Source organism: Tinamus guttatus, unplaced genomic scaffold, assembly GCF_059628265.1.
Source record: "Tinamus guttatus ecotype Peru unplaced genomic scaffold, ASM5962826v1 Tinamus_guttatus_pri_ptg000383l, whole genome shotgun sequence".
Classification (NCBI taxonomy): domain Eukaryota; kingdom Metazoa; phylum Chordata; class Aves; order Tinamiformes; family Tinamidae; genus Tinamus; species Tinamus guttatus.
The window spans coordinates 882817-909385 of NW_028288917.1; the positions used below are offsets into that span (position 1 = coordinate 882817).

The window sequence follows — 26569 nt, forward strand, 5'->3', positions numbered from 1 at the left end:
GAAGAGCTATTTTCTCCAGCAAAGCACTTGTTTTTTTCTCTACTTACTTCATGGCCCAGTATCACACTGGGCTGCACGCACAGAAGATGCATCTAGATCTGCCATGAGACAGAAAAAGCACCTGTGTCATGTCACCTGCTTATAGTGAAGCTCACACCTCCTTCACAACCTCACATAGCCTCTTTCCATAACGTCACACAGCACACGCAGGTAGTCGGCACAGGAAATGTGTGAGTGGAGGCTCTATGTACCACCTCCTGGGACTTGATGGATGGAGCTTATCCTATCAGACAGAAATATCTGCATCAGATGGAAATATCTGCTGTCACCTTGGTTTCACCTTAAGGAGATGGAAAGAAACTAGCAGTCAGAGCAGAGAACATTCCCATCCAAATTTAGACATCTGAAATAGCACAGATGACTCACACCCGGAATGCACTTATTTTTCTCCACAGACTGTAAAGAGAGCTAGTGTGACTATAGATGTCTGCGTGTGAGCCTGTCACACCTCCATTGAGAAGTCTCCACGCCAGTGCTGACGTACGTGTCCTCATTGCAGCCAGCAGAGATGTGCCGAAGTTAGCAGTTAGTGGGAGGTCAAACCAGCCGAGCCCAGGAGCTCACACAGGGGCACCTAGTGCCCTTTGAGGCACCCTAGGACTTTCAAAACCTCTAGCAATTTTATCACATAGTCCTCTATTCATCTCTTGCCCAAATATGTATGTTTTGACCTCAAGTAGGCAAAACAGCGATCGGGCAGTGGTGCTTCCAGTAAACTGCACAGGCAGTCACTTAAAGCAGGTAGAACCATCTCCTGTTCAGAGGCTGGCAATGAAGTCAGGATTTGTCAAGGTGGAAAACAAGCTGTAAGAATAAACCACAAATCAGTACCTAATTCAAAGCTTTAAAAATCAGTTCAAGATAACTAAGGGTAAAAACAAATCACCAAATCTGCAAATGCAAGGAACTGTCCAGTTCAATATGCCCTTTGATCGCTTCCCCTCCATACTTCTTACTTGAACTAGTACTTTCTCCTTTTTTAGGCTAATGTCTTCGTTAATATTGATTACTACTGTGTGTTGAACTTTGATTTCCTTTCATTTTCATAATAATCCTAGCAATAAACCTAGTTTGCTTAATCATTATCATACTTTTTAAGATCTTTTAAAAGTTCTCAACAGCTTCAAAATTTTCATATTTTTCCTATCTGCAATCTTATGACAAATAATTTCTCCCTGTCTGCTCCCTATTAGAAAGGAATTCCTGTGAAAGCTTTTATTTGTAAGCTTCAGTCACATGTACACATTACTTGTTTGAAACATAGAGAGGGTTGTTTCTTTTGTCTCTATCCCATCTGATCATAAAGAGGTACATAAAGAAGAAGCAAAAAGGTAAGGAGAATGGGAAGCAAAAAACAGACAATAGGAAAAGACAAAAGAAATGTTATATAAGTACAAATATAAAGCAAGCAGCATGCACCCAGCACAACTGGTGATGCTCATCCTTGCTCCCATGGACGTTATAGGGTAGTTAGGACATGGCTGACATTTTTGAAAACTTTGTCTCCATCACTGGTAAGTGAGCTTGATACGTAAAAAACAGGCATGGGATCAGTGTGGGACATATAATAAAAGTTTATAATACAATTCCATCTTTCTTAAAGAAAAGCTTTAAGAAGAAGAAAAGTGAGGAAACTGTAGGCATCTCTGTCCCAAAGAGTAAATCAAAAAGAGATTTTATCACTAAGAGTTAAGCTACAAAGTCAATATAGCATCGTTGCTATATGCATATAGGTTGCATAGTCAACACATGCATTTATGGCTTTGCCATGAAAGTCTGAGAAATCCAGGATTTTTCTTCCTGTTTCTGAAAAGTAAGACATAACCACAAAACCAACATACTAAGGCGATCGCCTACGTCAAGGTCAATAACGATCTTCTCTGCTTGTTCAGTTGTGGATGTTTAGAAGAGACTTTATCTAAATAATGTACAAATTGCTACATTAGATTTTTTTATCTAGAGAAGAGAAGCAATGCTGGTGGAGTGGCAGGGAATTGCATTAGATAAATCGAACAAGCTAATACATAAATAGGGAAGGTATTTTGTAGTAAGAAAGTTAGCATTTTGCATTTTCAGATCTTCTTGCATCTCAAGGTGTACCAAAAACACAGTGAACTGGATGTATCACTCTTCTCTCTACAATCACACTGAAGGATGAAGCGAGAACAAAGCTCCATTTGTGGCTCTTGCCCTATGTAATAAACCGTTTCTTCACTAGATGGCACCCGTCCACTCCCGTGAATCAGTGTTCGGCGTGGCAAAAAACAAAAGCTTCCTTTTCAGAGAAGAACATACATTTTTTCTTTATGTTGAATGCTTTTCTTGCTTCTTCACCCTGCACATTACACTCCTTGTGTACTTTGAAGGGTGAAGTCTCACATCACCACAAACATGTACTTCAACTACTCTGAAATGAGCATAAATCTAGAATTTACATACTGTGACAGATCCTCAGCAGGTATAAATGCATTTAGCATCGCTGAAGTTAATTGATGCCAGGTGAAGATCTGCACCTGCAATTTAGATGCTGGCCTGCAGAGCACAGCTTGGCTTGTTTTCTTTTCTTAATTCCAAGGCACAATAATTGAACTATTTCGAGCAAGCTTCTCACTTCTTCATCAAAACTCCCCTTTGCGCATTGGTATTAGACTTAAAACCAGTGCGTGGCTCTTTGTCACAAATCCAAATGATCTTTTCACGAAATAGGGAAGCAGCCGACTGAAGACATCAGAGCTGGGAAATCAGATGTTCGCTACCTCAGCAGTTGCAGTGAAGATCATGGTAACTCTGATACAAGCAGAAGCGAATTATTGCTCCGCTCCATCATTTTATATTCAGTTGCCTCTTGCTGCCGCTAGATGATAGTATGGTAACACACATATTACTCAGCTGCACGCCAGACCTTCCCTTTCTGAATTCTTGGCAGTATTCACATTTTTATATGTAAAGAATATAGAGAAAGGCATCAATGCTGCATAGCTAGCCTTTGAATAGAAGCGTTTAATTATATCCCCAGTGTCTTCCATACATTAATGAATAGTGGATGCTGTTATTTGGCCATGGACCCAAATGGGGCTTTATTTAGACACAGACGTAGTGCTAGATCGGTCTCCTCCCTCTGCCTTTGTAGACGCCCATCCACGGCTGTAGTGAGACATTTCGTTGCAAAGGGCAGGATAATTTTGTTTCCCTCTGAAGAAGACCACGAATGGCTCGAGGTAACATTTACACTCCACCTCAGGGGCATCCCACTCGCTATTAGTTCTGCCCATCTGCTTTTTGCTTCTCTCACCCTTTCCATTTCACGCTCTCCCTCTTGAGAGGACTCCCTTCCTTCCTCATTCAGTTGAACAGCTCCCGGCTAGAAGGAGACATGCATCCAGAAAAACATCTTGAGCACAGAACTACCATTCCCTCTACAAACCCTTTCTCCCCCAATTCACAAAGCTTGTGCTTACCCAACAGAGCAAAATTAAAAACAAACTGTTCTTTCTCTAAGCTTTTCTGCAAATAGTCAAAATCTGATGCTTCATGTCTTCTTTTTTCTTAAGTAAATCTTAAGACTCGGGTTTCTCTTTACCTGCCTCTCCCCAGCCAGCGCGGTGCTGCCCAGGTTTGGCGGGAGGCTGGCTCCAGCCCTGCACAGCACCTTTCACTTCAGGTGGTTTCAGAGATACGGGCATTTCCATCTCGCTGAGTGGAAACAAAATCTCTTGGTTCACAACCTGTGGTTGTGTACATGGATTGATTGGTGCACCGAGGTAAGCCAAAGATTGAAAAACAGAGCCCCAGCTAAGAGACTGACTTTTTGCACAAACTCACCCACATATATACACAGCTAAGCAAGCAGCAGGACACTTGAAAATAAAGGCTTATGACGAGGTTGTCCAAATAAAGGAGAGAGTTATGCATAATCAAACATTGGGTTGTTAAGGCTAACTCCCCTAGTACAGGATTTAATTCAGCCACCAGAACTACAGGGCACTGAGTCTTCCATCCAAACTGGACCTGGATTTAGATTTTGTGGAAACTTGGTATTTATATTTTACTGAAGATTTGGCTGCTTGGACTTTTTGTTTCAATTCAGGATGAAAATATGTTTTTAAGATTTGCATATTTTAAGTACTTCTATTAGTTCTATATTATTTAATAATTGGATATTTAATAGTGCATAAACTGCTTGTTACAAGGCATAATTGTTAAATGAGTCATTTATGTAATCAGGAAGAATATCTTCTACATAATGTTGATTAAAATATCAACATTGTTATTGCTTTGTATTCTGAATATTTGCATTTTTAGAGCTTTGTATTCAGTGTCTCCAGTTTATAGTGTCATAGCAGTCCCAAAAGAAGAAACTGATTCAAGTGCCAAACTCCTTCATTACTGTAAACAAGAGAACCCTCAGAAAGATAATTTGTTTCACTTGAAAAGAAAGACATAAAGAATAAAGTAAAAAATTCAAGCATTATATTGAATGCTATTACTGACAAGATTAGTGAACCTTTATAGGTCAAAATGAAGTTTCAGAACTCAGAAATGAAATTCTGAAACATTCCAAAAGGAAACACCTTGGAAAATGTACACTTCAGAACTTTTGGCCCATTGTAAACATTCACCGCTTTTGAAACTATAAAATTGTTTTTATTCATCTTATCATCTTGTTTCATTTTTCATCAGAAACTGTAACTAAAAATCCAACCGGCTTTTTTTTTTTTTTATGCATAGTTGAACTAGTATTTCCCGAGTTTATTCTTTTTAGAAGCACTCCATTTTCTTGGAGTCAGCAGGGAGATGTCTGGGCTCTTCCCAGTTAGGGAGCAGCGCGAAAGCAGCAGAACGAAATTCCTGTGAAAGCAGTGGAAACCTTACAGACATCACCCACAGGCCTGCCCAAATGGTGAAATAAGGACTGTGGCAACCAACTACTTAAAGGGCTCTGACAGCACAGCTAGCTTCTTTACTATCTCGTACTTCAAGAGTTGCAAAAACATATCCTGGAGACCATGAAACCTGGAGGAAGGAAGTGGATTTTTCCATCGCCTTTATTTTTCATCATAAATTTTAATAGAAATTCAGACTGCATAAAAGCTGTACACATTATGGCAATTTTTATAAATGTGGAGTGACTTCCATACGGCTAAAATAGGAGCATTTGGTATCTAAAAAAGCTTTCCACCTGTGGAGGCTTGTTCAAAGACAATAGTACCTTGTTAGCAGATAGTTAACCACAAGGGTGTCAGTCTTTGCAGCAGATGGGGGACAGAGCCGAGAAAGACGAGGACTGAGGAACACCTCCCCCTGCCCCGTGTGCGACGTGTCTTGCCAGAAGAAAAGAAACAAAGCCAGACAACCGCGCAGGTGGCCAGATGCTGATTGGTTGTGCGCTTTGCAACACTTGTGTTAAGAAAGTATAAAAAGAAGTCGGTTTGGAAATAAAGTTGTCTCACTCTGCACCCCAGACTGAGTCCGTTTCTTCACAAGGTGCAACAAATGGCGCCCAACGTGGGGCACGAAGACTAGCTGTCTCTCCGGTTGCACCGCCCAGCTGAACTCCCGGGAATCACGCTGAAAGGAAGCGTAAGGATCAAGCTGAAAGGAAGCTTACTTTGTGTGCACACTAAAAGCCTCTTGAAAGGAAAGAGGTAAGCGGCTGGGAACTATGGGTTCATACCTAATGAAGGAACAAAAGGACGATTTAGAAGCTTCTCCTAAAAACTTGAAACCGCAAAGAAAAAAATTAGGTGAAGAAGAGCTGCAAAAGGTTCTTGCATGGGCTTCTAAAGACGATCCTTCAGTGAATAGTAAGAATGTTTTTAATCTGGAAAGATGGGACCAAATTGGGGTCCGACTGTGGGATAGTGCCACGCGCGGTGATAAGGCTGCTGCTAACCTGTTGCCACAATGGCGAGTTGTACTCGAAATATTGAAATCTCATAGTGGGTTGCAGTCGAACATAAATGACGGGATCGGGGCCCCTGCCATCCCCTCCGCGCCTCCTTTACCTCAATCGTGTCCTGATGAGAATCAGAAAAGAAAACGTGCTGCAAAAGCCTTTGCGGTACTGCCACCTGATGAACAGGACGATGATCCTTTTGGTCCGGGTCCTATTGACCCTGGAAAGGAGCCAGACCTATACCCCCCGGATCCTCACGATAAATGGGCCTCAGTAAAACGAGGAGCAAAACAGGCGGGGGATGTGGGCATGCTGAAAGCCTTTCCCGTTATCTGTGCACCAGACCAGAATCCGCGTTGGGAAGGTTTGTCGTATAATCTTATTAAGGACGTGCGACGTACGGTGACAGATCATGGCCTTGGCGCACCATATACCACCCACCTTATACAATCTCTTTGTGATTCTTCGGTTTTTACTCCCCATGATTTTAAAACTTTGTTTCGCCTCATTATGACTGATATGCAATACACGATGTGGGAATCGAAAATGAGAGAGCTTGCTCGAGCTCAGGGGGAGGAAAACCAGCGGCTGTCGAAAAAGGGTCCTTTACGGGCTGTTACTGTGGACGTGCTAATGGGGGAGGGCGATCACAGTGCTACAACAGCACAAGCAGAAATCCCCCCTGAGGGCTTGCAACAAGTTAAGGCACTTGCTCTCCGCGCCCTTAAGGCCGTTCCGGAGAGTGGTAAACAAAGACAACCTTTTGTTAGCATAAGACAAGATGCGAATGAGCCATATATGAAGTTTTTGGATCGGCTTAATGAGGCTCTGGAGAAACAAATTGATAATGAACAAGCACGAAGCTACATTTTTAAGCAACTAGCAGTTGAGAATGCTAACCCTGATTGCCAGAGAGTTTTGCGGCCACTAAAGGATCCTACTATTGATGACATGCTAAAAGCATGTATTAATGTCGGTACCAAACAGTATGAATATTCACTGATGGCCGAAACATTTGCAACAATGTCTATGAAAAGGCCATGTTTTGCTTGTGGCCAATTTGGGCATATTCGTAAATACTGTCCGAAAACACAAGCAAACAAAGGAGCGCCTGGACTATGTCCGCGCTGTCACAAAGGACAACACTATGCTAATCAGTGTCGATCAAAATTTGATAAGGAAGGTCGACCGCAAGCCCCTTCGGGAAACTTCAAGCGGAGCGCGGCAAGGGGTCGCGCCATGACGGCAAATCACCCCTCGGAGTGGCTCCCACCGGGAAGCAGCCGCCGCTTGTGCGCCAGCACAGGCGGCAGCGCCGGGGTGGACCTGGCCACCACAATAGAAGTGCTAATTACTGATACATCAGTTGTGCTAATTCCAACTGGTGTCCACGGCCCCCTGGGGCGAGGAATGGCAGCACTATTGATTGGGCGATTTTCAACAACGAGACAAGGGCTGTTTGTGTTACCTGCAGTTATCAACGCAGATTTCATAGGAGAAATTAAGATAATGGTATGGACTCCGATACCACCCTGTACTGTGCCAATGGGAAGATATGGACGATATATTGATTGCTGCAGAGCAAAAGGAAACAGCAGAAGAGGCTCTGCATCAGATTACGCGAGCAGCATCAGCTGCAGGATTAAGAATTGCGGAAGATAAAGTACAGGAAAGTCCGCCTTGGCGATATTTAGGATGGAGAATTTCTGATCATCAAATTCGACCACAATCATTGACCCTAAAGACAGACATAAGGACTTTGAATGATCTTCAAAAACTTTTGGGAACTATTAATTGGATCCGTCCCTCCTTAGGAATTTCCACAGAAGAATTACATCCTCTATTTAAGCTCTTAGAAGGAGACACGAGTTTGACATCCTCAAGAAAGCTCACTCCTCCCGCGCGAGCTGCGCTTGGTAAAGTTGTGGACAAATTAACCACTCAGACTGTTCACAGACGAAAGCAGAATTATCCTGTCAGTCTTTTTGTTTTTTATTCTAGCTTCCAACCTTATGGCCTATTAGCACAATGGATACCACAGGACGCATGTCCATTAATAATCTTAGAGTGGGTGTTTCTGCCTCATAATTTTGGCAAAACTGTCACCACCGCTATTGATATGATTGCAATGGTTATTCAAAAAGGAAGAGAGCGTTTGATGTTTCTAGATGGCACAGAGCCTAATATTATTTATTTACCACTTGATACAAAACAATTAACCTTTTTGACTCACCAGTCTTTTGTTTTTCAGTGTGCCTTGGCAGATTATCCAGGACAGATAAGTATTCACTTTCCAGGACATAAAATCATACAGTCTTTCAACTCTCTTTCACCATCATCCACACCACCGTGACATCATCCACACAGCAGTGGATGCTGTCCCAAGCTAAAACCTACATATGGGTAATTCTGGCCAATCAAATTTGACAGGACATGTTATACTATCTAGTCCAGTAAATCCGTTTGTAACCTGTCTAGTAGGACAGCCTGTTGATGTTTGGCATATTTTGTTTATTGTTAGTGTGCCTGCTTTGTTTCTTGTTATGTGTTTAAGGATAGATCATTTAATTAAGTCATGGCTGTTCAAACAAAAACAAATAAAGAAGGGTGAGATGTGGAGGCTTGTTCAAAGACAATAGTACCTTGTTAGCAGATAGTTAACCACAAGGGTGTCAGTCTTTGCAGCAGATGGGGGACAGAGCCGAGAAAGACGAGGACTGAGGAACACCTCCCCCTGCCCCGTGTGCGACGTGTCTTGCCAGAAGAAAAGAAACAAAGCCAGACAACCGCGCAGGTGGCCAGATGCTGATTGGTTGTGCGCTTTGCAACACTTGTGTTAAGAAAGTATAAAAAGAAGTCGGTTTGGAAATAAAGTTGTCTCACTCTGCACCCCAGACTGAGTCCGTTTCTTCACAAGGTGCAACATCCACCTTCTTAAAAGGAATCTGAAAAGGTCTCTTTTCATGTTTCTGGAGACATCAGCCTATCGTATCCAAGACTTCCAAAAAATGGATGAAAAAAAAACAGTTAACAACTTAGGCGTTTACATAATGAGGGAGATCCAGATATCTGTAACTCAAGTTTGGACTATTCTAATATACCTGCAGTGATTTGACAAAAGTCTGTCAAAGATTTAAAGGGTTTCTGAGGATTTCCGTAGCAGAGAAGAGGCAAGGAACAACCATGATATATACAAACTGCTCTACCAGAACAGTCAGCCCCCACAAATTCTGTAAAGCATCTTTGAATATTAGTGTAGAACCATATCCACATTATTAATAGACATCAATACACAATTCGAAGAAAGCCTACATACATAAATCATATCCACCTTCATTAAAAAAAAAAAAAAGGTAAAGCAATCTATGGACCATCTATTTCTTATAGTGATTATTCTAGTCCTAGGCTGATATTCAATTTTATAGGAATGTGCTACTCATCTTCAAAATTCATAGTAAATATATATGTACTGGGTTCAAATTCACGGAGTAAATATATCAAGCAAAACAATTTACCTTTTGTAGTATATAATAATATACTAAATGTCACATATTGTTAGGCTTTGTGGATATGTATGAAATTGTATGGTCACTGATTATTCATATACTATGACACTACACAGTAGATATGTGTTGGTCCTGCCCTTTTGAAAGGAAACATCTGGAAGCACATACCAGATCCACTCTGCATATTGTGGACTTACTTTCCATACTGATCTTACACATAGTTTGATTGCTAGTTCATCCAAAGGATCGTTCCTCCTTAAATATCACATTAAAACACTGTGCAGAGTAGTCCTGAAAACCAATCAGTCATGGATTTTGCAGTCTATGCCTAAAATCAGAATAAAATGATGTGCCACCAGCTCTTAGAAAGCTTCAAAGTAATCCATCATTTCCTTTGTGAAATTACGGGTATTTTAAAATATATATCACATTTTCAATTACATGCAATTGTAAGTTGGGTACATAAATTATTTGTGCAAAGTGACTTATTGCTGCTATATACATGACCTGGAAAGATATTTAAAACTTGTTGCTGCTTTTTAGGGGGTCAACACTGAAATCTGACTAAAGGTGGTAGCTTTTCTTCCTGCCAAAAAGAACTGTTGGCTAAACCATTTTTGTGACAATGGTCTATTTATGAGAAAACTTGTGTGAAGTGTGGAGGATTGGTATTAGCTTTGGTTTATTTTGTGCTAAGAGCATCTTATGCAAATATGAAGCGTTTACTTTAAGTAATTATCTGGGACTTAAACAGTTTATGCACTGAATAATTCTCAACTAAAGAATGCAGAAGGCAAAATCTTGCTTTTACCTTTAGCAAACCCCAAAACACCCGTTTGGTCTGAATCCCTCTGTCAGTTGTGAATTACAAGAGCTTGGTCCTTCCCCAGCCCTGAAGATCAGTTAGTTCATTGAAGGGCCTCCCTGTGGTGTTGTCTATGAACAGTTTCGTAAGAAAACGTTACAAAATTGGTAGCACTCCTGATTAGTCGGTTGCTTTGGCTATGTTTCAAAAGCAAAGTTGCAATACCTTCACATCCAAAAAAACTTACAGCAATGTTTGTACTAATTAACTGCAGTATACAAAATATTTGCCTTGTGACTGAATTATCCCTGCAGCACTACAAGCAATTAATGTTTGTAACTACAAATTTTGCTAAGATAAAAGAATATCAAGAATCTACTTCTTCAGAAATATCATTCCAGCAACTAAAGAGCAAATCCTGCCTTCCCTCACAGTCATGCAATCAAATTTGTTAACTGTCATGAGGGCAGAATTTAGCCTCGAGCCTCATTTTTATCTAAATACACATATTTTCCTAAAGAAAAACAAGCCATGTCTTACTTATCATTGCTCTTCCCTTCTGAAGGGTAAATATTGATATTTGAAATACCTAAATTGTATTTACAGCTGTACAACACTGATGTCACATACTTGCAAAATATCTCTTGTGCTCTATGAACATGGGGTAACTTACACAATCTGCTTAAAAATCACTTTTCTTAAAATAAAGAAAAAGCAGATGAGCTTACACATTTTCTTTGTCAAACTCACAAACAAAATACATGGTAATGTGACACGCCACATCGTTCCAGCCTCCGGACGCCACCATCTCCACACAGTCCTCCTCGTCGTAGGCGTTGTTGGGCTCCCCGCTGCGCCACTTGTTGAAGGTCTGCATGGGGGACCGGTCGGAGTAGACGAAATTCCCCTCCTTCTCCAGGTCGTTGATGCCTATGAACACCCGGGTGAGCCCCGCCTGGTTGATGTAGGAGGCGATGAGGTTGTTGGCGTGCTCGTCCTTGGGCATGCTCAGCGTTCCTCCTCTCCCGTGGCAGTAGAGCTGAGCTTCCACGTACCGCTTCTCCTCCTTCACCAGCAGATAGATCTTATTATCTGTCTCACGCACACCAGCAACAGCTGCGGGGGAGGGCAGTGCTGAAAAGTGAGCACTCGCGTTTCTATAAACCAACTTACTGCACACCCCAAAAGAGCTGCACAAATCAGACGCGAAGTGGTGATGCTCGCTACGAGCAATCTCAGCGGTCCAGTGTGACCACAAACAGGGAGATTTATTTATGAAAAATAGACCTACCATTTTTTATGAATTTTAGTTCCGTTGTGAGCTGTGCCACTTGGATATCCATTTCACCAATAGCCTTCCTTAGCTGGCTACACTCACAGGGGATGCCTGCAAAATGGTACGAATGCACCAGAATCAATAAACTGTGTAATCCTAATTGTTAGCTAAAGAGCTTTATGGAAAGGCCCGGCCTGGCTTCCCTGGAAGAGACAATTTCCACCCAAATAGTGGGTGAGAACCTGTGGCCTGTGCTACACCGAACTGTCATAAGATTCTCACAGGTGTTTGCACCCAAGCAGTGGATAAAATTCTTCTTTTCAGTCTTCCCCAAAGAGTTTTTTTTTCCAGCAAAAATCTACACAGCATATTGTTCCTCTGTTTCTCACAAGCAATCTAATGCAGCAGATCAAAAAGGCAAATGTTCCAACCACATAATGCACATAATTAGCTGCAAAACATAGTTCTGCACTTCTCAGTGTTGAATTTACTGTAGCTCTCATGATAAAAGAAGACAATAGAAAACTATTATCTATTATCTATTATGCCAAATTGATATTGGTTTGAAAAAGATAGTCTCAATGAGAATACTAAAAGAATAATTGTTACTTCTGTGAACCCAAGTTTCAAAACTAGGATCAATTATAGCTTCCAGTTCTGCCTGCAATTTTTCAAGTCTGCATTTGACTCCAGCGAAAACTCTCTGGAGGGACTTTTAGTGTACCAGGAAGGAAGGAACAAACTGGGCTTTTGCCATCAGCCTGTCCCTTTTGTAAGTAGCAAGCTTGAGGCCTACTGCCCAGGCCTACTGGCTTGCTGGGCTCTTTCATGAAAAGCAGTATAAAAGCCTTTATGAACAACTTTCAATTTTCAGGCCAAACTTCTACCTTTTCCTCTGGAGGATCTAAATCCTGCTCATAAACCATGCTGGGACAGGGCCTTCCTGCACCCACTCCTTTGTGTTGGCTGGAAGCCAGAACAGCGTAAGCAGAGAGGTCCTTTTGCTCCATCAGGAATGATGCAGGCAGCTGTATTTAAGCTCCTGCTATGCCTCCGCAGTGATCTGACCTCTGAGGAGTTCTGAGACATTGTTTTAAAAAAAATATTACAAGTCCATCAACTTCTATGGCTTCAATATTTTTTCCTTAAGTAATTTGAATATATTACAATAAATAATAGACAAATACTTATTTGTCATGGTTTCTCTCAGTGTTTTAAGAGACATAGCTTTGGTGATGCGTGAGTTCTTTAAAATTCTTCACATAGACAAGACTCGCCATGGCTTACCTGGGTCACCATTAGGACCTGGTGGTCCTATATCACCATTATCTCCTTTTTCACCTAAAAACATGAAAAGGAATAGAATTTAAAGGCAGCTTTTTGGGGTAACAGTTCAGTTTGTCTCTAATAACATTCAAAGTGGCAAGTAGAAATAGGCCTAAGTGAAAAAAAGAACTTCATAGAACCAATAACTTCCAATGTTGTAGAGAGAAAAGGGCTGTATATTATGTTTTGCAGCCCAAATCTTAGTCTGCAATCCAGATGCTTAAGTAAATACTGGCTCAAATGATTTAACCAAAGTCATGTAGAAAGCCTGTGGGGAAGGCAAGTTTAGAATTCAAGTCTTAGGCTTTTGAAACTATATCAGAATACAGTACACCCTCCTATCCTGTCTACACTTGCATGTTAGTGCACAAAGTTCTTCATTTAGCCCCAAATCAGGATTCCCAGCTCTAGCTGTCAGAGCAAAAGGGAACTCGCTGAAAGAGCTTAATCACCTGCTTGACTGCAGTGTGAGAAACTCCCTATTGTGATAACCTCTGAAAGTAGTTAACCATTTTTCAGGCCACTAGACTTTTCTCAAAGATAAATAATCACAGCTTTTCATCTGAGACAAAAATGAAGAAAGGATTGAACTAAGCTTACCTTTTGAACCAATTGGACCAATTTTTCCATGTCGTCCCATGCTGCCTTTCTGTCCTTTGTCCCCCATTTCTCCTATACATAACAAAAAGACAAAAGAGAAAAGGTAAGAAGGTAGGCTGATACATTCGGATTCCAGCACCTTTGCAAGTTCAGTTTTTGCAGTGAGCAAAAGCATGCTATATATCCCCAATATTTGCTGAACTCCAGGGGTCCAGCTCATTCCTTGTCAAGGTCTGATGTGTAACAACCTGGATACTGATTTAATCTTTACAAAGCAATTGACTTTAATGAGGCATATAGGTGTAAATTAAAACTGAGCTTGGCTGAGAGCCACTGGAAAAGCTTTTGCAAAGTGTTGTCAGACAGTGATGCCAGAATTAGGGTGAAAATGAGGGGAAATTCCATTAGAACATGTAGGTCAATGGTCTTTCCAACTCCATAACAGATTTAAAGACCTAAAGAACCCAAGCACAATTGACAGTTTACACTAATGAAGTGGCTCCACTATAACCAAAGTCTGGATTTGGCTGTTGTGACTTATTTAAACAATCTAAACAAAGGAATGGCAGCCTTACACACTGAACATTTGAAAATTAAACTACTGAGAAATAAAAATGAATGAAAAACACACGTATGTTCATACTAAAACACACAAAGTTTGAGTAAAAAAAAATAATGTTGAATGATTCTGTGGATTAGATGATTCTGGGGAATGCTTCAAAGTGCAGTTGTAGCAAAGATGCCCCTTGAAAATCATATTCTTTGATCCTTTTTTTACAAATAAAAAACATATCCAACTCATTGTGAGGAGAAATTGTCAGCAAATTTACATGAGACGGGCATAGTCACCTATTGGTATTTGTCCGTGACATATTCCCAGAAATCTAAGGTGAGACAGTTTGATTTGCCTACTTTTTCTGACTTTGACCTCTTTTCTATCTACTGTATTTTCCAGTGGCAGGCAAAGTGAATATTGCAATGGCTTTAGGGGGAACAGAATTTGCACTGGCAGGTTCTTTGTTGTCACCCTCTTCAAAAGCAGACTGAAGCATAGCACTTATTGTTATTAATAAAATGTTTACTACAGTCCAGGTTTTGAAGCTAGTGATCTGTGCTCCTCCAGAGCTCAAATAAAAGAACACACAAAACCTGTCTGTTATGTCATGCAGCTCTTTTGGATGGCATTTCCCAAACATTATGAAAAAAAATTATCTTACTGGTGTGAATGCTGTGAGTAGTACTTTAGCCTCTAAAAGCCTCATCCTACCCTGTATCTGCAGTACCTGTGTACAAATTTAGGAGATCACCAACTGTTAGAAATAAACAAACACAAGCCATTTAATAGGTGAGTATAGCAGGTTTACTAATTACTCAGATTTTGGCTTAAACAAGGCCAGTTGTAGTCAATAAACTCCACATAGTCCAAGCTTCTCTCAGGTGCAACTAGCTCCTTATCACACATCATTATCTTTAATGCTGTTTGGTTCTGGCATTGCTTTAGAAAGGATTACCTGCTTTGTTTTAAATATATTTTCTGAGACCTATGGAAGTAGTCCTTACAATGCAATGTGTTTTGCTTTGTTTGTCATATTGTGGGGCTAACTATGGCCCTGAGAAGCTTCAGGAAGTAATATCACAGCTCTGTATATGCTGGCCGTACCCTTTCCTCAGTGCAGGGCCTGAGTAGACCTACCATCAGATTTAGTCCTCTCTGTACCTTAACCTTGGGAGGAACATGGTCTCGCTACTGCACAGCTGTGGAACTACCTTATATAAGATAGGGTTTTGACTGTCCACACATCATTAGAAGACAGAAGGTATGGAGAGACAATGTGGAAGAGAAGTCAAATGCCTCCTCAGGCTCCCATCCTACAGAAACATAAGACTGAGATTGCTCTGAGAAACATTGGTACAATTTATTTGATGATTGTCTCACCCAAAATTGTTTCTTTGCTCAAAGACACCTCTGTTACACATTGTTTAGCTAAATAAGAAATCAATGAGGCAAGTTCAGTGGAAAATCCACTACAGGGATCAAGCAATAGAACCCATGTGAATTGTTATGGCTCAGGCCCAGTTGTGGATCTGTGACAACTAAAGATCTGCTGTTACAGTGCGAGATTCATTGTGGAATTCACATACTTCCAGTATATGTTTTAAAAAGCTGCATAATTTTCTGCCTGATTTAATCATTAACCTTAACTTAAAGGCCTAATTAGTGATATGTTTCAGGACATAAATTGATCATCACTAGGCTAAGAGGAGATGTCCTCCACATTACTCCAACAAGTTTCATGTAGCTATCAGTTGATGGGATGGTCACGAAAAGATGATTTCCTCTGAACTTCCAAAAGGCAAATGTGTTGATCTAATTCCCTACCAGCAAGTCCAATAATCAATGAATTTCCTTGTTTCCAGCAAGAATCAGGCTTAGTCACTTCCTGGATATGCAGTCAGTTAAGAAATTTGACAAAAATATTTTTCCCTTATTCTGTGCATTCCTACTGGAAGAACAGAAAGAATGAATTCAATCAGCTGAAGACTTTTTTTTTTTCTTTTTTGGACTATACCTTCCCTTGTAGAATAGATTCCACGTTTGTTTTGGAGACTCAATCCATGGGGTTGTGCAACTTAGAAAAATACTTATGCTACTATCAGATATTCACCCAATATAGACAACATAATAAGGATGTATTTTCTTGAAAGTCTTCAGAAATATTAGCCTGCAATGACTTCATCGGGTTGTTCTGAAAGTGAGCTTTCTCACTTTAGATTGGAATTGGGATTGCAATATCAGATTATATCAGATATTTACTTGCTGTTCCATATTAACTCTTTTCAAGCAGCTTTATCTGAAATTAAACAGACACATATATATTGAATAAACAAAATATAATATAAAAATGGGACTTCACTTTCTTTCTTGTAAACACCTCCCAGAAGAGGACTACTTTTCAGTAACAGCCAGTAAAAGCTATGTGATCTCAGAAGCAAAGGTGTGAGATCTCAAATAATAAAGACTTATATGTCTCCTGCACTCATTTAAAGAACTGTTTGGATTTCGTTTTTTTCCAATAGTGACTAACCCCTGCTTCTACTCCAGGGGTTTGCTTATTCTGCTTATTCTGCAGAACAAATCACAGGATTCCAAGAGAGACTCATCTGCCTTGAGGGTTTCAAAAGTTTTAAAAAAAGTTTTACAAAGCCCTTTTCAGTGGACTTGTACTTGCCAAAAATGCAGTCTAAAAAGTCATAATGAAATCAGGAGGCAACTGCTGAAAAGAAATGGGGACAGTGAAAGAAATTAAGTCCCAAAAGACCAAGGGTAGGAAATTTAACTGAAAGTGAATGGAGGATATGAAGCAAGTCATCTGTCATCTCTCAGATGAAGATGACATACAGTGCAACCAATTATAGAGGACTTAAAGGGTTTTGGAAGGAACTGAAGTCTAAATGACCTTTTGGGTGGTCCTTTCAGGTCCACAAACAAAAGAAGAAAGAAAATACCAGAGATGAATGGCAGACTGCATAACCAGTGGAAAGATGAGAGCTTTGGCTCTGTGGAATCGTGTAACTGGAGTTATTCATACAGCATGACCCATCTTTTCAGACAGCATTAACTGGAACAGACAAGAAGGCAAGAAAAGGAAAAGGGCCAAATAAATAAATCCAGCAGAAATTCAAATTTACTATGTAACTGACAAATTGAACTGAGTGTGTGAAGGAGGAGAACTGTTGTTTACATCCCAAATGTATGGGATTTTTAAAAAATCAAATGAAAATTCCTACTTATGAGATGGAATTTGACATAGCGGACAGCATAGAGACCTACCTAACAACATAAATAGAAGTGTATCAAACCAGACCAAAAGTCTGTCAAGACCAAGGCCATCATTGAAATTGAAAGCAATCAGCAAAGGATATTTAGAAAAAAAGAAGGTAATACACAGTCCAAACTTAAAGTGTCATTCCCCAACATATCTCCTTAGTCATCCAGCAATTAACTTTCCCAATGGAAATATTTAACCTGACTTGAATGAGAACACTATTTTACAAGCTTATAACGATGTTGTGGTATAACATATTCAATTTATATTCAAGACACCTTTTAGAACTCTATTGACAACTGCAAGTTGAAAAAATATGACTGAATCAGTGCACTATGTTACCACTTTACCCTAAATAAATCCAAATTATACACACCACTGAAGGCTGGTGATTGTCTAGGGAACAGTGATTACAACCGAGTTACATCTTTTATGAATAAACCGTGGATAATCCCAGGTGGTATTTTATGTAGCTGGGGTAGATTCATTTCACCCAGCATTAGGCACCTGAAGCTTAGATAGTCCAAGCTATTTAACTAAGCTCCCTTTGTGGACAATGCAAAAATACTACCCCTCAGCAGTCATTCATCCCATTCACGTTGGACAGCCATCTAAATGACAAAGTGAATTTTTAAAAGCTTTGTATAAAAAAATAGGAAAAAAAAGAATGATTATGAATCCATACCAATGGGAAATCACAAAGGCTAGAAAATTTGTAGGGAAAACTAAAGACATTAAGAAAAATCAGATCTAGTAAGGTAAAGGAAAGGTTTAAAGGATTTTAAAGTAGATTCATAACAAAGTAAGAGGGGACAGTATGGTCCATTCCTCACAAGTGTTTTTTTTTACATTCAAATGCATGTACACACATAACTGCACTTATATATCTTTCCAGAATTAGGTTAAGGCCACATAACCCAGCCTATTCAGACCAGTGGTCTTTCTATCCCAGCACTCACAGTGACAGCAAGAGCTCCTATTAGGGAGAGCATGCAACCCTAGGCAATGGGAACTTGGTGGCTTGGAATCGATTAAATCATGGATCCCTAAAGTCCCTATACCTCACACTTAATTACATTCAAGATCCTATTGTGTTCCAGTGGAACTGAAGATAGTTTTGAATCAGAAATCCAATTTTTGAATCCAAGACTGCCAACATCTGGATTTTTATATGGAATCCTGCCTGCAGCACTCCTTATTGAACAATACATTCACGTAAAAGTTAACTCTGAAATGTAATGATTGATTGATTACATAATAATGAGCCATCAGTAATACTAAAATATGAATTCAGGTACTGTATACTGTTGCTGAATGCTCTGGCTACAAATCCAGTTATATTAATGACAGTTTTCTTATACCTAAAGGCTATGTCTATACTAGTAGACTAAGTTGCCAGGGACTGTGCCCTGATGGTGGGAACTAGGTGACAAGAATGGTACAATCTATGATACTGTCTTAGATTTTCAATACAGGACAGTCCCTTGTCAGCTGCTCATTGTGCTAGCTCCCAAAATGTGCCAAAGAATTGCATGGAAAAGATTTAGCTAGCACAAGCTAAACCATGCTACACTGTTAAAAGATTGTTTAACATACTAGTTAAGAAGGAGCATGATGTGTAAAGACTGAAATCAAAGCATTAAAATAATGTATTTTCAAATGTTTAAGGCTAAAAGTAAAATAAAATGTCTTAAATGCTTTTTAAGTGCTGTTCCTTTATAATGCATTCCAACATTTTACTTCACCCTCTATTTTGATTGCCGTAAACAGAATCCATGCTAATCTGTGAAAATTCACAATATGATATTGTTACTGAAATACGTGGAAGGAGTTTGCATTCATGGAAGATTCTACCTCACAGATAAGATCATGACTCAGTCAAAAACTGAGATAATTCCCAACGTGGGAACGCACAACAATCAGTGCAAGTGGGGACAGCAAGGCCTGATACACCTCCCACCCTAAAATCTGCACTGCAGTGCACACTTCATTCATCCAAATCAACCGTTTTAATTGATCCAGTACTCTATGCTTTGCATACAGTCAGCACATAGTTTTATATTCTGCTGACATGCCATGCATCATAATTGACCCATACAGTTAATTAAAATCAATGAGGAAAGTAAGTGGAATTTAACCTTAATCAGTGCCCAAAGATATCAGGATGTCTGAGGTCACCCTGAAACATCAGGATGTTCATAACTAGATTTATTTCAGGTAAGTACAAAAGTGTACATCAGCTTCCGAACTATGAAAATTTGAAAATATCATGAGGAAGGGATATGCCAAAAACATTTGTAGCACTTGCTCACTTTGAAATTTGTCTTTCAGATCAAATTTACTATGAGAAAAACATTTCTTATGTATGTTATTTATTCACTGATTATGACACTTCTAAGTAGTCCAAAGATATGGAGCACATTGAATTTGCCCAAGAAGCAAAAGAAAAGAAAGAAGAAAAAAAAAGATTTTTGTGATTCTGATAACATAAAGTGACAACATAAAATAGAACACTCTGCAGATGTTGGAGAACTAAGGTTTCTTCCTCATGTAAACCATCATTTACTTAAATAGCAGCAAAATACAACCAACGCTGGCAGTTTCTTCCAGTAGAAAGAGCAAAATATTAGCCTCTTCCTGACATGATAGTAAGTAATTACCAGACTTCAGTAAAAATACGTTTAAAAACTACAAGAGTGAAAATAGCTGTTAACACACTGCAGTTCAACAACCTACTGCCCAAAAGCTGAACCACAGCGAGCATCCCTATGTGCGCTTAGAAGGGGCAAATGCAAGGTGAGGCAGCAATTTTATCCCTCTTTCATTTTTCACTGAGCTACACATTTAGTTATGGGTCTAGGCCTTATGTTAATTTAGATTTTAAGGAGTTCTCTCAGAATTTTAAAGGACATCAGTGGTCCCATGAAGAGATGAAGAACAGAGGGAAAAAAAAAAAACACAGTAACAGGTCATTTCTTTCATTTCTTATGAATTTTCACATGAATGTTCAACTATTGCAGGTACTAGATGGCAAACCAGGAACTGTGATCTCTTGGGTCTGCTGTTGACAGAGAAGGAATATTTGGAGGAGGAATCACATTCCTCGTAGTTGTGGATATGAGAGTCAAGGGCAAGCGTGGCTACAGGACCATGATATGAATATTCTTCTTAAGAGAACTTCTTAATGGAAGTGGGGAAGACAAATAGGAGAGTAACAGCCCTGGATTTCTGGAGAGCACACGTAGGCTTGTTCCGGGAAGTGGTAGGTAGGATCCTACTGTAGAAAAGACCAGGGAGATGATGCAACCCAAGTTAGAGGAAGAGTGAGTTAGGGGCTACCTAAGCCAGCCATGCACAAGTCCACAGCACTGGTCAGAATACATCCAATAGTGCTGAAAGAGCCAGATGATGCTGTTGCTCTTTGTCATTTTTGAAAGACTGTGGTAAGCAGACAAGGTCCCTGGTAACTGGAAAACACAAATGTTATATCACCTTTCAAAGAAAACCCTACCAGACAGTCAGCCCAACTCTCAGCAAAATTACAGATCAAGTTCATATGAAAGCTATTCCAGATACAAGAAGAACAAGGCAAGGGAAAAGCCAACACCGATTTTCCAAGTGCCTGACCAACCTCATTGCTTTCTGTGATAAAATGACTGGCCTTGTGCATAAGCAGATGTTATTTACTGACAGGAGTTTCATGAAGATAAAGTAAAGACAGTAAAAACATATGCAAAATCCTATATCTGGGATGCAGTGATATAGGCTAGCCAATGGCTGTCTGGAAAACCCCTTGGCAGATAAAGACACTGAGATTTGGGGGCTCTCATACAAGACAGAAACAAACTGGAGAGAGTTTAAGTGAGGAAAATGGTTTTATTTAGCCTGGAGAAATGTAAGAGGGGACCCAATTGGATACTTCCATTACCCAGAGGAGTCTTGCAGAGAAGACACAGCCTTTTCCTCTCAGAGATACACAATGAAAGGACAAGGGCCGACAGTGACAAATTACAGCAAGGGAAAATTCAATTGGCCATAAGGAAAAGGTTCTTCACAATGATAATGATGAACAGGTTAGCAAAAGAGGAATGTCTGTCCTTGGAGATTTTCAGAAGTCTGATGGCCAAGACCCTGAACAACCTACTCTAAATTTAAAGTCAGTCCTGCTTCAAGCTGGAGGCTCAAACCAAATGACTTCTGCATGATCTTTTAGCCTAAATATTCTATGGTACTATAACTTCTCATCATGTTGTTTTACTTTACAGTAGTCAAAATTTCAGTTTGCAATATTTTGCGTGACAGTTTCCATTGAAGGCTACATCACCATACAGAAAATACACTGTTCTTACTCTGACTGAACAGTCAGACCTCAAGGAAATTTAAAGGTTTTGAGTACATCACAAGGGATGAACTTTAGTCACGGATCTTGGATCCCAGGGTAAACCCAGAGCTGACCAAAAGAAGAGCATGATGGATCATGCGTCATCATAAGGAAGTGTAAGCAACCACAGCAATTGCTTTGAAATGAAGTTTCAGAATTCAGCTTTGTAAAAGATAAGTCAAATATTGTGGTGCAAGGAATGTCAAATGTTTTGTTCCAGTACTGAAATAAATGTTTTGACTACTCCAAATGTGAATTTTTCAGATTGTGCATCTGCTGGAAAACTTATGAAGGTCAACTTTCCCTCTGTTTCAGAACAACAACCAACATAAAAAGACAGAATTTCCTTCAGGAAAAAAATGCCATGTTTCTCTCAGCTTTGACAACTGAATATTGTAGAGCACCATGCCTCTGAAGATCTGCAAGTTCTCTTTGAGCTGCAATGCAATGGCTTTATCAACCATTTTGCCATAATTGTTATGTAAGTGGGATCCAAAAATGTGGAGACACTCTAGACCATCTCTGCCTGTTATGGCCTAATGCCCTCTCATGGTGGTTTTACTGTGAGGTAACTGTGAGTCTTTGTTCCTAGAAACAAAAGGCAACAAGGAAACTGAGCCCTGTGATTTATATCTTATGCTTTACTGTGAAGGTACTATTTGCAGAAGGCATTATGATATCTTTCTTTACAGATAACATTAAAAAAAAAAAAAGGAAAAGAAAAAGAAAAAAAAAGAAATAGCCTTAAGCTTTTCCAAAATGAACCTTTTTGAACAGAAAGCAATATTTAGTCTGCAAATGTGTATATAGGGTGTATAAAACATACTCTTCCAGAAAAGGGATAGAGGAGTCCCATTATCATCATCTCAAAAGAAAAGGCCCCATTTGCTCAGGAATTACTTTCAAATCATCTTCTTTAACAATTACCTTTTTCTCCTGGAGGCCCAACTCTTCCCGGGCGACCTGGAGCACCTTTTTCACCCTTTTCTCCAGTCTCCCCTATTAACACAAACGGAAATAAAAGGAAGAATCATATTAAGCCATAACTATTTTCCATGGTGGCAATGATAAAAATACCATTTTCCCCACTGAAAAGCCTATTTCAAGAAAGACAGAAAAAAATAATAGCGGATGGAGTCTGCCTTACTAGCTTTATTTGATGCATAAAGAGCAGTTACTTGCAATTGACCTGCTACCACGACAGTAATAAAGCCAAAGTTAATCAATTGCTGAATTCTCAGGCTTTTTGGAATTTGTCATAAAAACAGTCCACAGAAGTAGAACCATTATATAAGAATTCAGTGGCATAACAGCATAACTCATTTAAGTAGGAGCTGCAGAATTAGGCCTCAACTTAAAACATTGACTCCTGGCTTCACATTCACCACTTTCTGAGGATCTGTCAAACTCTGTCCCTTTTCAGCAAAGCGTCTTAAGGACATACTGAAGTCTCAAGTGAGAAAAGTTTAACCATAATCTCCTATTGAAAAAAAAGTTTATGGCATTCACTGAGTAGGGGTGGATCAGGCCTATAGACAGAATTCCTTCATCTTTATTTTTAGATACATGCTGTGCCTCTTAATCTGTGTGGTATGAAGCACTGCATTGTACTTGCATTTGCATAGCTCATGGCATCTGATAGATTTTTCTTCATGTTATAATGCCAATTTCTGAGAATGCTTGCCTTCCCCCTGTTTGGGAAAGCTTACCTTGCTTTGCCCCCTGCTGTTGTAGTTGGCCATCAATATAAAATATATTATAAACAAAACTGAAGGTCAAAGAATTATTTACCACCTACTATTTAAGAAATACACAAGGAGAAGTGCTATAGTTTCTGTAGAAAATAAAGTGTTGCGAGCCACTGCAAGGGGGGAATCCAAAGCCAGACCAGCACGCGCTGTACACACTGGAGGGTGAGCGTGAGCTGCTCTCCCAAGGGAAGCATCGTAGCAAGAAAGGCAAATGGGCTCCTAGAGCTCTCTGGTGCAGAGAGAGGTCGTGGAGATGAGGTGGAAATAAGTGAGACATGGCCAAGTTCAAATACACAGCCTCACTCTCTCTCCTTGCTGCAGATACAGGTGTCTGTGAGCTGAGCTCAGCCCCTTGCACGTTGTTTTCCCCTTCGCCAGGCTGCCAGGCAGCTCCCGAAGAGCTACCGTGCCTTCAGACATGCAAAAATAGGGCATTCCCTGACCTTAATGAGGACAAACTTCACATAATCCCCTGTGAATAATATTGTTAGCAAGAAGCAGGCTCTTATTTGCCGCTTTCGTGAATGCAACTTTTTTATTATCAGGTAACTAATAGGCTTTGCATTAATGTCGTTCCCCACCCCGGGCTGGTTATGAGTTCTCTGCTTCCCCAAGATAAATCCTGTCAATGACTTTTCCATCTCTCTGGAGGCTCAGAGCAGGCTATTACAGCCTATTGCTTTACTCGTTCCTCAGAGTGAATGCTGTGCAGGAGGGATCAATAAAATAGATCACTCTTGCTTCAGGCCGTTACGCTCGCCTGCATTTTTTCCTGTAATAAGATGACACTGCATTCCTTAGTGGGGGTCTGTCAGAAACCTTCCCTCAGAGCAGGTTACGCTATTGCAGGCTCTACCTTGCAGTTTTTGTTTTCAGCTGTCTTAAGCAGCAAGCCTCGGCCATGAGGACTTGAGCACGGTCTAATTCAGCTTTGCAGTGCCCAAGTCCCTGCTTTGCTGCATGCACTCAGAGCAGTATGCAAGCTGGGGATGCAAAGCTTGTGCAGGATGAAATCCCCTGCTCGGCAGGGGAAAGGCAGAGGAAGGGCAGCAACAGCAGGAGGTTTGCCCAAACCTGCACACATGTTATTTTCTGTTATTTTTTCTCTACAATAGGAGTAACTTCATTCTGATGGGCCTTTCAGAGGGAACAGCACTTTGGGAAGAATGTGAGTGAGTGATACAGTAAGACTTCACCTTCTCCACATGCAATACATTTTTCCCTTTATTAATGTTACTGACTTTTTAAAGCACAGATCATTCTGCTGTCTGGATTTTCTGTACCTCAGTACTTCCCCTTCCTTCCTTCATCTTACCCTTTTATATTGTTTGTTTTATATATATATATATATTTGTATATAATCTGTCCCTACTACCTGCTGACCTTAAACTCATTTGTGCCTTTTTTCTATTCTCAATGTCTTTACTGACTGTCTTCCATTCCACCTCCATTCTCCTCTCATCCTCACTTCCAAAATCCTTTTTTTTAATGGGGTCCTAATTGGCTTTGTGTTTTCTAGTTTATTTTCTAATGGTTTCCAGTCTCTCCATTCATTCTTTGAGCCCTCCTTTTCTCTTATCTCTCCCTGTTCTAAAATTCCTCCATTATGCTCCCCCACTTTTGGGTATATATTCCCTATTTCTTTCTCCTTCACCGCCTCATTTGGGCTCTGCACCACCTCTTAGGCTGAAGGAACCCTCCTTCTTTTTCTCTTCTGTGCATCCCATGGTCTCCCACCTTTCCCTCACTACCTCCCAGCAGACTCGTGCCACCAGCGAGCAGCCATGGTGGTGGTGCCAGAGCCCCGTAGAGGCTCAGCCCTCCATCCTCTGGGATTTTGCCAGCAGAGGAGGAGCAGGGGCAAGTCTAAGAGGTGGTGAGCAGCTCACGCTGCGTGACAGCCGCAGTTTGGGCACACAGCCACATGGATCCTCTGTGGAGAGGAAACCTTGGCCGCTGAAGGGGGTTGGAGCTGTGCCAGGAGGTGACAGCAGTATCTCATTACCAGCCCCTCTGACAGTGTAGCTGAAGCACTGACGGGGTTGTAGAGATTTCGCATTAACCAGCTAGGCTGCATCAGGCCATTTTGTGCTTCACTGCATTTGCGCATCAATCTCTATCACTTGTGCAGTGCTGGTGTCTCATGAAGTGGAATGAAAATCATTAATGTTTCAGGCTCCTTTGTTGTTTCCTGGCTCAGAGTTACCTCCTGATAAAAGGCCAGGATTATTATTACACTCCTTATATGTTTTTAAAACTCAGTTATATATAATAATAATAATAGTAGTAGTAGTAACAACAATGGTCCTTCATGTCACAAAAATGGTCATTGCATTGTCAACAAAGACAACTTTTCATATGAAAGCTTTGGTTTGCAGCACTGTGGTCCGATGATTTGATTGATTTGTGTGCCTTTAGACAAGACATATTAAACATGAGAGTGTCATGCTATATGGGTCACATAAACAGCAGTATCTTGTGCCTATTGCACATCATATACAACAGATAAATACAGGAAACAGTTTTATTCAAGGTTTCATCAAACCTCAGAAGATCTGGACATATCAAACTAATGCTGGTTTTGTTTTTTTTTGTTTGGTTGGTTTTTCTGATTGTAATGTATAGAAAGTAAAACTGTTATTCAGATTTAAAAGACCACATACGGAAGTAAATTTTTAATTATTTTTTTTCTGTTTCAATTCAGGCAGCTGTAAATCTCTTACGTAGATAATCATTATAAACATATGATATATATAAATATATGATTGATATATGTGAAATAATAGCCAGCTGGCCAAGCAGAACCCACACCCTCCCAGTTCAGGCCCTCAAAGCAGGGCAGCCACATCCAAACTAGGCAGTGTCTGGAAAGGGCAATTTACTTCATAGCCAAAACCATGGCTGGGCTTTGCAACTGTGTGACAGCACCTGAGTCTTGCTGTCTCTCTGAATGATTCACCAGCACAGATCTGGCATACTTTAGATCCATGCTTTAGACCTCAGGCAATTGGTTAAAATCAAGGTTTATGTAATGTTAGCAGCAGGTTTCAGGTGTCATTTTGAGATACTCAAATGCATAACTGCCAGAAAACCTCTGCGGTTAGCTGTGCTTTTTTTTTTTTTTTTTTTTTTTGCTTTTTT

The 26569-nt window shown here is 40.2% G+C and overlaps 1 protein-coding gene and 1 long non-coding RNA gene across 2 annotated transcripts in view; both read right to left on the reverse strand.

Moving 5' to 3' along the window:
• Positions 1 to 5091: 5091 nt before the first annotated feature.
• Positions 5092 to 10031, reverse strand: LOC148593544 (uncharacterized). Its single transcript, XR_015913697.1, has 2 exons — positions 8887 to 10031; positions 5092 to 5239 (listed from the first exon to the last, which is right to left on the reverse strand). It is a non-coding gene; the product is annotated as an uncharacterized LOC148593544 (long non-coding RNA).
• Positions 10032 to 10147: 116 nt separating this feature from the next.
• COLEC11 (collectin subfamily member 11) overlaps positions 10148 to 26569 on the reverse strand; it is a 31938-nt gene continuing 15516 nt past the window's right edge. Inside the window, exons 3-7 of the mRNA XM_010220494.2 lie at positions 22605 to 22676; positions 13470 to 13541; positions 12831 to 12884; positions 11559 to 11654; positions 10148 to 11383 (exon numbers count right to left, since the gene is read on the reverse strand). Of these exons, the coding sequence (XP_010218796.1) occupies positions 10992 to 11383; positions 11559 to 11654; positions 12831 to 12884; positions 13470 to 13541; positions 22605 to 22676 (686 nt within the window). The 3' untranslated portion in view covers positions 10148 to 10991. The remainder of the gene's footprint in view (positions 11384 to 11558; positions 11655 to 12830; positions 12885 to 13469; positions 13542 to 22604; positions 22677 to 26569) is intronic.